Source organism: Oryctolagus cuniculus, chromosome 2 (genome assembly GCF_964237555.1).
Source record: "Oryctolagus cuniculus chromosome 2, mOryCun1.1, whole genome shotgun sequence".
Taxonomy (NCBI): domain Eukaryota; kingdom Metazoa; phylum Chordata; class Mammalia; order Lagomorpha; family Leporidae; genus Oryctolagus; species Oryctolagus cuniculus.
Window position 1 is genome coordinate 1,888,234 of NC_091433.1, and position 10,699 is coordinate 1,898,932.

Genomic DNA, 10,699 nt, shown 5'->3' on the forward strand with positions numbered 1-10,699 from the left:
ATGAGCCCACCCGCGGAGTGCTGTCACACTGGGAGTTGGTTTTCAGCCTGCGAGTTGGGGGCGGGAGGTGGGGCACAAGCATTCGGGCCCTAGCAAGGGTCAGATGGTGTCTTCCGGTTCCTCCTTACTCTGCCTTGAGCTCATCGGTGCTTACGGCACCAGATCCTGTGCCTGTGTCACCATGGGAAGGCTGCCAGCCACACACGTCAGCTATACGCACCACTAACCATGAGTGCCGTCAGTCCTTACAACACTGTAAGGCACTCGTGTTCTGTGGCCACTTCAGTACTGTGTGTGTCAGCATTTAGGCCTCTGGTGGGGGCTTGAGGGTACCTGGCTACCCCGTGTTCCACGCGTTTTCCTCTGTGTGACAGCAGGAACATTGCCGCTCCTGCTATGCCCGCACCCCTGGCCTCGTCTACATCTGAAAGGCAGCCTGAGAAAGCAGAGGTCGGAGGTTAGCTGACTTGTGCCAGGTCGCACAGGATGGGGGCTCGCCCTGTTGCCCACTGCTCCCTCCTGGGGTCTGTCCCGGCAGAGCCTGGGTGCTGGAGCAGGTAGGGTGTCGTGGGTGGCCTTCAGCCTGCTGCCGTGCCAGTGACTCAGAGCCACGCAGGGAGCAGAGACAATGGGTGTGGGTCTCCTGGTGTGAACATGTTCTTCAAAGTCAGTGCCTCTGGGTGCTGCCTGAATGATGGCAAAGCAGCTCCCTGGAAGGGGCCTTTTTTCTCTGTGGGGAGTTCCAGTGGCTGGCTTAACTTTTCATTGTCACTGTGTTTTGTGCTAGACCCAGAGCCCCCAGGCAAATGTAAATCAAATAAATGAAATAAGAAATAACAATTTTCTAGAGAGATCCTGAGGCAGAAAGGCGCCTGGACCCTGCTTCTGAGTTCTGTGCACACAGCTTTTCCCTGGAAGATGGCCATCTTCTGTGAGGGTCTGCAGCGTGCCGTCCTCAGCCCCGGCAGGGACACCCGCGTGGTGGCAGCGGGCCGTGTTTTCAGCAGTGGGGCTGAGGAGTCGGGCAGGCCCAGCCCAGGGGTGAAGCAGGGAGCGTCTCCTTCTGCCTGAGGCTTGGGACGCAGAATTCCCACAGAAAGCTGGATGGCCACGGCCTCTCGTCAAGACAAGGTGTCAGCCAGCAGCAGCCACTCTGCGTGGAAACGGTGTGGAGAACCTGGTGTTGCAGCACGCCCACCACTGCCTGCGACTGTTACAGAGCACAGTGCCGCGTGGGTCTCGGTGTGTACAGGACCCGTTGTACTAGGACTCACAGGACTGAGCGAAATGGACCAAGGCAGCATCGAGTGCTGTCGAGAGTCCCCAAGATGACTCCATATTTTTGTTAGAAGGGATCACAGCTTAAATTCATTATAGGAAGGGGTTCAGAGCAGAGTCAGCAAAGAGAAAAGGCACAGGGCCAAAGTTCCAAGGAGACCGGCCGAGCTCCCAGAATCCTCTCCCAGTGGACTCTCCCAGCTCATGCTCAGTCCCCCAGCGAGACGTTCTGACAACACACAGGACATGCAGTCAGCCAGGGGAGCCCGGCAGGGACTCCGTGTGCGGGGTCTTCATGGGGGGCTGGTCGTGTGGGCACGCTCGGCCGGGCTCGTTCTAAACCTCAGACTCCCAGGACAGCAGGTGCAGCATGAGCCCCCTTGTCTGCACAGGCAGCCGAGGCCCGTGTGGGCAGTGGGCACCCTCCCAGAGCCAGCGAAGGGCTAACCTGGTGCGCAGGCCTCTCTCAGACAGCCAGGGGCTAACCTTGTGTGCAGGCTTCTCAGACAGCGAGGGGCTAACCTGGTGCACAGGCCTCTCTCAGACAGCGAGGGGCTAACCTGGTGCACAGGCCTCTCAGGCAGCGAGGGGCTAACCTTGTCACAGGCCAGCTCTCAGGGCTCTTCTGCATGCTGGACTTCTCTGGACATGAGGGCAGCCTCTTAGCTACAGGGCAGCCGGCCACTGGGCCAGCTGCTCCTGCTCCATCCTGGGCAACCTTGCCTGTGCTTGTTTGCAGGACAAGGCTGTGGCCGAGCCCGTCAGCCGCCTGCTGGAGACCACGCTCAGGAGCGGCCACCTGCCCAGCAGGATCGGAGCCCTGCACGGCGCCCTCTACGTGCTGGAGTGCGACCTCTTGGATGACACGGCGAAGCAGCTCATCCCCGTCATCAGCGACTATCTCCTCTCCAACCTCAAGGGCGTAGCCCAGTAAGTGGGCACCTGACGGGTGGGAGGGAGAAAGAGCTGGCCACAGGGCGGCAGGTAGCAGTGGGAACCCAGGCAGGCGCCCTGCTCCTGGCAACAGTGAGGCCCGGGAGATGTGGGTGCAGATGCTTGCCCGATGGAAGCTCTCGCGAGTGCCCCCGAGGAGGTGGCACTATCTCTGCTTTCCTCCCCCGTGGTGCTCAGCCCGCTCCCACGTGCCGCTGCCCACTCTGTCGGCAAGCACGGCCAAGGCTCAGCCTGCTCTCTGTAGCACCCCTCCCGCACGCCGTGGTGGGGAACGCATTGCTGTGATCCCACCTTGCCGCCTGCTGCCCCGACGGCCCTGAGAAGGCATGGCTGGTTACGGAGCCCTTAGGAAGCAGACGAGCACGTGGCACCCAGCAGAGCCGGCAGCACAGCTTAGCTGTCTTCAAACTCACCGTCATGGGAAGAGTTGAATTTCTGCAGGCAGAGGAGGCCCCTCAGGTGTGGTTCAGGGTGGGCTGCAGCAGGGAGGTGGTACCAGGAACCCATGGCTCCAACCCAGGCAGAGACGGCGTGGCGCTGTAGCAAGGCCCTTCCTACTGGATGGTGAGCCCTGAGCAAGCAGGGTAGGCAGAGAGCTGGCCACCATCCCCGTGTGCCCAGAGATGGGTCTATGGTGGAGTCCTGCTGAGACGTGGGGGTGGGCCTGTCTCTGCCCCATGTGTTGGAGGACACGTTTTTGGTGCAGCCCCTGAGCTGGCATCAGGCCAAGGCAGAGCCACTGGTCATCTGGTGCATGGCCGTTCCTTGGTGCTGTCACTCAGCAGACTTGGAGGGATACAGGGAGTGTCCAGGTAGAGACTGGACAGCGCTGGCCTCAGAGCCAGCATGCGGCCTACATTGTGGCAGCCGTGCGTAAGCAGTGGAGGTGGGTATGCTGTCTGCACGTGTGGCAGAGGTGGTGAGCTAGACTCTTTGTTCACGGTGGCCGTTCGTCCAGTGATAGGCAGGCTAGGTCTTTGTTCATGGTGGTCGTTTGTCCAGTGACAGACAGGCTAGGTCTTTGTACACAGTGGCCGTTTGTCCAGTGACAGACAGGCTAGGTCTTTGTTCACAGTGGCCGTTTGTCCAGTGACAGGCAGGCTAGGTCTTTGTTCACGGTGGCCGTTTGTCCAGTGACAGGCAGGCTAGGCTGTTGCGGAGCAGACAGGTGCCAAGAGGAGACTCCCCAAGTCGGGGTTCAAGGTACCACACAGGAGAGCAGAGGGCACCCTCCAGGCCTCTCTGATGGGCAGAGGTGAAGTGGCCAGTGCTGGGATGAGGCGAGCCAGGCTGAGGGCTTTGCAGCGTGAGGCAGGCAGGCCATGTGGAGTGAGGCCAAGTGCAGAAGCCAGGGCCAGCCGTGCAGGGTGCAGAGTGCTCGAGTGCCGTGTGGCCTTGCCTATGTACCCCCTACCAGGCCAGGTTGAACGGGTCCAGGCCACGGAGGAGCCGGCCCGCGAGGGTGGGGCAGCTGTGTGTGACAGGCCATCTGTGCCCCGTTGCAGCTGCGTGAACATTCACAGCCAGCAGCACGTGCTGGTGATGTGCGCCACTGCCTTCTACCTGATGGAGAACTATCCTCTGGACGTGGGGCCGGAGTTCTCAGCGTCAATCATACAGGCGAGTGGCCCCGGGCCCATCTCTGTCCCTGTCCTCGTGGACAGTGGGGTCAGCTGTGGTTCCCCTGCGGCCGCCCTGCCACTCTGACAGAAGGCTTTCTCTCGTCCAGATGTGTGGAGTGATGCTCTCTGGGAGTGAGGAGGCCACACCCTCCATCATTTACCACTGTGCCCTCCGAGGCCTGGAGCGCCTCCTGCTGTCCGAGCAGCTCTCCCGGCTGGATGCAGAGTCCCTGGTCAAGCTGAGTGTGGACAGAGTGAATGTGCACAGCCCGCATCGGGCTATGGCGGCCTTGGGCCTGATGCTTACCTGCATGTACACAGGTGAGGAGAGGCGGACGCCTGCGCCCGTGCTGCCCTGACCCGGGTGCTGCCCTGACCCGGGTGCGGCCTGACCCGGGTGCTGCCCTGAGGTCAGCCACTGTGCATAGGCAGCAGAGCCACACCTCCGGCCACTGCCTCCCATGCAGCTGAGCCTTGGCCAGGTCCTGGGCCGGCTAAGGGCTTACTTAGGTCACCTCTTTCGGATCATCTCTAGGGGTCTGTTGAACTTCGTATGCAAGGCACCGTCTGTGGAGCCTGTTGGGCTTTATAAATCGTGCAGCTGTGTATTGAATACTTGTGTTTCAGGGAAGGAGAAAATCAGCCCGGGCAGAACCTCGGACGCTAACCCCGCAGCCCCAGACAGCGAGTCAGTGATTGTCGCGATGGAGCGGGTATCCGTTCTCTTCGACAGGTGAGCAGCGAAGCCCGCCGCTGTGGCCGTGAACTGCCTTGGGCTTTGGCCAGAGGAGCATACGCATGCGCATCTGCTTACCTTCCTCCTCATGTCTCTTCACCCTCCGACCAGGGGCTGTCCCGCCAGCAGGCCATCCTGGGACCCCAGCACTGAGTGACTCCACGGTGGCCCTGGGGAGGTCGAGGGCCAGGCCCGTGGGATCGGCCTGTGGCAGGTCGGGGCCTGGAGGCGGGCCCTACTGCAGACGCCTGCTCACCCTTGCTGCCTTTTGTGTGCTCACCGTGCACTGCAGGAGGGACATGCAGCCCCTGAGGGCAGCGTCAGGCAGTGCAGAGGCTGGAGCGAAAGTACCCTCAGGAGTTGCTGCCAGGCCTCCCAGCCTTCCCACTTGTGTGCTCAGAATCCGCACACCTGCCAGTCCTGAGAGCGCCGGGGGCTCGTCAGGCTTTCCCTAGAGCAGCCCGTGTCCTGCCCCGAGTCTCTCCGGGCCCAGTGACGTGGCAGTTTTGTGGCCTGCAGTGAGCAGTTGGTTTGCCGAAGACAGACTGTTCTCAGGCTGGTCTCGGGCATGCGCACAGAAGGGCTCTGCATGAGTCCCTTCTGGGGCCCGAAGAGGTTCTCTGTGTGGCCAAGCACATGCCGGTCTGCTTCTGTGCTGAGCCTGAGGTTCCAGCGAGCCTGCGGTCACTGTGGCCGTCCGTGTGTGTGCAGCCACCCCGTGGAGCACCGTGACCAAGTGAGCGTGATGCAGGCACTCAGAGTGACCCCCCGATCCGGGGAGATGACTGGGTGCTTGACAGGGGCTCCCTCGCAGTCCAGCGCATCCTCTCCTGGGTGTCTGTGGGCAGATGGAGCCAGGCACGTGTGTGTGGGAGCCGTTTCCATGTTGTCCACGGCAGTCACGCAAGCACGGCTAGGCAGGACTGCCAGAAAGGATGCAGCTCCGGGGTCTGCAGAGGCAGTCAGCAAGAGCAGGCAGGCCCGGCTTCCCGGCTGGCGGCTGAGCTCAGGCACTGGACTGCGTCGTGTTGGGAAGTGTGTGGGAAAAACCTGAGGAGGACAGGCTTGTGCGCGTCACCGGAGGGGTGGACTGCAGAGGGCTGCGTGTGGTGTTTCCGCTTCTGCAGCGTGCGCTTGGCCAGCCGAGTGAGGCTCTGACTAGTGTCCCCTCCTTCCAGGATCAGGAAGGGGTTTCCCTGTGAAGCCAGAGTGGTGGCAAGGATCCTGCCTCAGTTTTTAGATGACTTCTTCCCACCCCAGGATGTCATGAACAAAGTCATTGGAGAGTTTCTGTCCAATCAGCAGCCATACCCGCAGTTCATGGCCACCGTCGTGTACAAGGTGAGGTAGACGTGGGTGGGAGCTGGAGGCGGGGTCCCAGGACATTGGCAAGATGCCTCCCTGCAGAGAGCAGCGGGGTGGAGGAACTGACGCCTCCCCAGCCCTGCGCTGCACGCTGCTTCTCGCCCCTGCCCAGGTCTTCCAGACTCTGCACAGTGCCGGGCAGTCGTCCATGGTCCGGGACTGGGTCATGCTCTCCCTGTCCAACTTCACGCAGAGGACCCCGGTCGCCATGGCCATGTGGAGCCTCTCCTGCTTTTTCGTCAGTGCGTCCACCAGCCCCTGGGTCTCAGCAACGTATCCTTCCTTGGGTGCTGGGGCTCTCGGTGGGGCCTCTGCCTGCTGCCAGATTTCGCTTTTTCTTCTGTCAACTTCTGTGTTTTGTCTTAAACTTTTTGAAGCCTGACACTTGCAAAACCCGCAGCTTCAAGGTGCTGTTCCCCTCTGTCCCGAGGAGGAAGGCGTTGGCAGGGCCACAGAAAGCAGGGTGCCCTCCGCTTGCCCAGCAGGACCGCCTGGCTCTGCAGCCAGGCCTCCCCTGTCTCCGCTGGGCCCCCTCCCCTCCTGTGCCCGTGCAGCTGGGTTCCCAGTGCTGCTTCTCATTAGCTTTGTCATTGTGCCTCGATCACCCTCTAGGGGGCTGCTTAGGAAAGATCCGTCCCCACCCCCAGAACGCTGGTGCCAGGAGTTCCCTTTTTGGCAGCCTTTCCCCGAGACAGACACAAGTCTCCGAGCAGCGTGGTCATGCTGGTGCTGGCAGCACAGCCTCGCCCAGCGCGCCTGGGAGGGCCCGGGTAGGCAGGGCCACGGCTCTGTGCTCACTGCGTCGGAGCGGGGCTCGCGGGAGCACCGGCAGCCAGCACTGCGCAGGGCGCTAGGCCAGGTAAGTGCTGCCCCGAGCACCTGCTCAGCCAGCGCTGCCTGGGCGGGGAGCTGGGCTCCGGCACGAGAGGGTCTAGGAGGGCGTGTGCCCAGCCGCCCCTTTCCTGCCTGCTGCTCTGTCCCTCGCGCCTCCTGGGGCTGGGTCAGGAAGGGGCTCCTGGGGGGGGCAGCCTTCCGTGCCCGTGGCAGTGCTCCCTTAACTCCCGGCCAGCCTCCCGCACGTCGTCAGCAGGATGGGCAAGCTGGAGCAGGTGGACGTGAACCTCTTCTGCCTGGTCGCCACCGACTTTTACAGACACCAGATAGAGGAGGAGCTCGACCGCAGGGCCTTCCAGTCTGTGTTTGAGGTGGTGGCAGCGCCAGGAAGCCCATACCACCGGCTGCTGACATGTCTGCGAAACGTGCACAGGGGCGCCGCCTGCTGAGTGCCCCCGGTGGGAGAGTGCGCGAGGCAGCGGCTGGGCCGGCTCCGCGCAGAAGCCAGTGCCCGGTGCCCTGCCTCGTCCCTCCGGGCTTCCGTTCACGCCGCGAGGCAGCCAGGCAGCGTGCGCGTCTGCCGAGAGGCACGAGTGCTCTTTGCAGCAGTGGCTGAGCAGGGACCACACACAGCGCTGTGGGGGTGCAGCCGAGTCCTCGGAGAGCAGGCGCAGCTGGGCTGCCAGCGCCGGTGCCGGTGCCCAGGGGTCGGTCTTTCTCCCCACAGTCACCTGCCGTTGCCGCCAGGTTGCGGCTCCCTTGGCCTGGGACGGAAGTCCTCACTCTTGCAGGCTGGTCGTCGGCCCCTCGCCGTCCCACAGGGAGGACACGAGTGCCGGCACCCGGCCTTGTGAGCACGTCTCCCCTGTTGCACCAGCGACCAGACGCACAGACCCTGTGGCCAGGCCAGCAGCTGGGGCGCCACACACCTGCGCCATCCTCTGTCTCTGTTTTCTTCTCAGGATTTAAAATTCAATTCTATCAGTAAAGAGATTAATTTTAATGTAACTCTTTCTACGCCCGTGTAAAGTGTGTGGCTCACAAGGCCAGCGCTGCGTGAGGCAGTGTCCACGGAAGCGATGGGTCTGTGGCAGCCCTCTCGTGGCGTCTCCCCTGCACACCCCACTTTGCTACACAGTCACATTCGGTTAGCCTGGCAAGAAGAGCTGGTGCCCCGGTGTCGGCAGCAGGACTGCCCCCCGGGCCCCGTGAGCCCTCAGCCCCTCCCAAGGCCTCTGCCCACCATAAGGGTCGGCACCGCTTCTCTGCCGCTAATAGCCTTTGTGTCCAGGGACGCTGGCCCAATGGCCCCGGGAGCTCGCTGGCTGGCGTTGGGCCCACTGCCCCATGTTGGGGTCCTGGCAGCCCAGGGTGTCACTGAGCTCTGTTCTGGCTGAGCCCCTCTTGGTCAGAGCAAGTGAGGGTCAGGCCTCGATGCCTCTTGTACCCCTTTCCCACGCCGCTGCCAGCTCAGCAGGGAGCAGCTCTGTGTGTGGTGATGGGCTGATCTGAGATGGGGGGGCACAGCTCCACATCGGCGTCCGGCCCTGGCTGGCCAGGCTCGGTTGTCTTGGGTTTAGGGGCTGATACGGAAGCTCTGTGTGCTGTCGCTGCCTGGCTGGGCTGTGACTCGGGCCGGTGGCTTTGGTCTTTGGTCGTTGCGCAGGGTTTGGCGTGGTAAAGTTACAGCTGCTTCCCAGGTTCTGGAGAGGAGGAGTGAGGTCGTACCCATCCAGTGAATCCTCACCGCAGCCGGTGCAGGTGCTGCCTTGAGTCCCCGAGGTTTCTTCTGTCCGCCTGCCACGGCAACGAGGGCGGGTGGGATGCAGGGGAGCCGGAGAGTGCTGGGCAGCTTTTGCTGGCAGCCCCTGCAAGGCCTCCCCAGGGCAGGACCTGCTGGGCGGTTCTTCCGGAGGAAGTGAGAGGACACCATTCGCTCATGCTGCTCTGGGCTCCCGTTGTAGGTCCTGCTTCCGGGGTGAATGATGAGAATGGCCTTGGAACCTGTTCTACGCCAGCGCCGCCCAGCAGCCGCAGTAGCCCTGAGGCAGGTGCGGCGGCTGCTGGTGTCCCGAGTAGATGTTTACGTTTGCACGAAATTGCACTGCGAGTATAAAGTTTGGAGCCGTTCCCCCCGAATCCACATCTCTGGGCTCGGCGTGGGGTGTCAGTGTGGGCTGAAGCTGTCAGTTCTTAGCAAGGGCTCAGAGCCCAGCCCCTCCCCCGCCACGTGCTGGCCTGAGGACCCCTCCCTCCCCCGCTGTGTGCCCTGGAGGTGACTCGGGCCCGTGCACTGGCATGCGCTCACACGCACCCACCTCTGGTGTCATGGATGTGCACACGGATCTTGAGAGAAACCCATGAGGCCTGCAAGGGTGCCATGTCTGCCCGTCTTGGAAGCTGGGTGACTCAGATGGTGAGGAGGGGACTCCGTAAAAGTCAAGGTCATTACTGGATAGAGTGCAGTGGACAGCGAGGCCGGGCTGCAGTCTGTGCAGCCCTGGAACTGCGCGGTAGCCCCAGCCAGACCGTCGGTCCAGACTGTCGCCGGTGTCCGCTGTGGGCGTGGTTTCCAGGGGAGGCGGAGCTCTTGCTGCTTTCCTGCTGGTGCTGTCAGGAGAGTCGCGTGAAACCAGGGGAGGCGTCCGCTTGTTTCCCCAGAACCTGCCCCCCGGCCCTGCCGCGTGTGTCCGGTGACCTCCCCTGCCAAGTGCCCTTTAGCACTGTTCTCACTCGCCAGCACACGTGCCCTCTCAGGAGGAGAGAGTGAAAGTGAGACGGCGGCGCCACGTGCCCTGGGGACGAGCCCTGGTGGCACTCGGGCAGGGCCTGCCTGAAGACAGTCACTGCTCACGGCCGCTCACGGGCAGAACTCCACTGGGGGCCGGGGCAGGCCCGGGGCCGTGGAAGTGTGACCTGTGAGCGCCCACAGGCGAAATGTCCTCACCTAGCCTTTGTCCCTCCCTCCCTCCCTCCCTCCGCACTGAGTGCCCGGGACCACAGCTGCTCCTGACCGGGATCAGCTCGGAGCTGGAGAGCCGGGACGGGGCTGGCAAGAAGAGGACTGTCCCTCGTGGGGGACAGAGGGCCAGGAGACGGCGGTGGTGACCTGGGGGCTCGGGCTGTCTCCCGCTCTGTGCCTGACACGTGTCCCCTACATGTCTGGGAGCAGAGTCTTCCGCCACAGCCCCAGAGGAGTGCGGTGGCCGTGGCCCTGGTCTCGGGGCCCCCTGGCCAGGCCTCCTGCCCTGTGCTGCTGCAGGGTTTGCGGCAGAGCTGTGATGGGCGGGTCCCGGAGCCTGCCCCAGACCCGACTCCCTGCCGTGAGGAGAGAGAAGGACCGATGGGAGATGTGTATTTAATTTTTTAAAACTGCTGCAAACGTTGTCCACCCACATTAAAGAAAACAATGAAACCCTCACTGCAGTACGAGGCTTGCTTTGCTTGCTGGGCGCCTGGGGAGATGACGGGGGCCGACCGCAGGGCCCTCGGGCAACGTGAGCAGCACCCCAGCCCACGGCGTGTGCGGGGCTGCCGCCTGAGCCCAGCTCGCGGAGGCCCGGCGTGTGGAGCCTTCGTGTCCGCCCAGGGCCCCTGCACGGGAACTGGGCCGTGTCCTCACACCTGGGCCCGTCCCCTCAGCCCTGCTGACCTTCCCGCCCCCACCTGCCAGGGCTGCCCCTCTCTGCGTGGCTTGTCGGGTCTCTGGCTCCCGTGGCGCTGCTCTGGGTGACATGATTTGCCCAGTGACCCACAGAGACCAGAGCGCCGGGCTGCGGCTGGCGCCCAGGCCGGGTGTTAAGTAAATGGTTGCCCGAGTCTGCTTCCAGCTGCTTGGCAGGCGCCCCCCTGCTGAGCGGGTCTGCGGCTAGGTGGCGCCTGGGGGCCATCCGGGCTCTGTGGCTGCTGT

At 63.1% G+C, this 10,699-nt stretch overlaps 1 protein-coding gene across 3 annotated transcripts in view; it reads left to right on the forward strand.

Annotated features, from left to right (window-relative positions):
• Positions 1–7,797, forward strand: part of HTT (huntingtin) — a 166,441-nt gene extending 158,644 nt beyond the window's left edge. For all 3 annotated transcript variants that reach the window (XM_070067983.1, XM_051836726.2, XM_070067984.1), the window contains exons 61-67: positions 2,018–2,208; positions 3,738–3,852; positions 3,962–4,175; positions 4,482–4,587; positions 5,769–5,931; positions 6,068–6,228; positions 7,025–7,797. In XM_070067983.1, coding sequence (XP_069924084.1) covers positions 2,018–2,208; positions 3,738–3,852; positions 3,962–4,175; positions 4,482–4,587; positions 5,769–5,931; positions 6,068–6,228; positions 7,025–7,238 — 1,164 coding nt within the window. In that variant the 3' untranslated portion in view covers positions 7,239–7,797. The remainder of the gene's footprint in view (positions 1–2,017; positions 2,209–3,737; positions 3,853–3,961; positions 4,176–4,481; positions 4,588–5,768; positions 5,932–6,067; positions 6,229–7,024) is intronic.
• Positions 7,798–10,699: the final 2,902 nt, after the last annotated feature.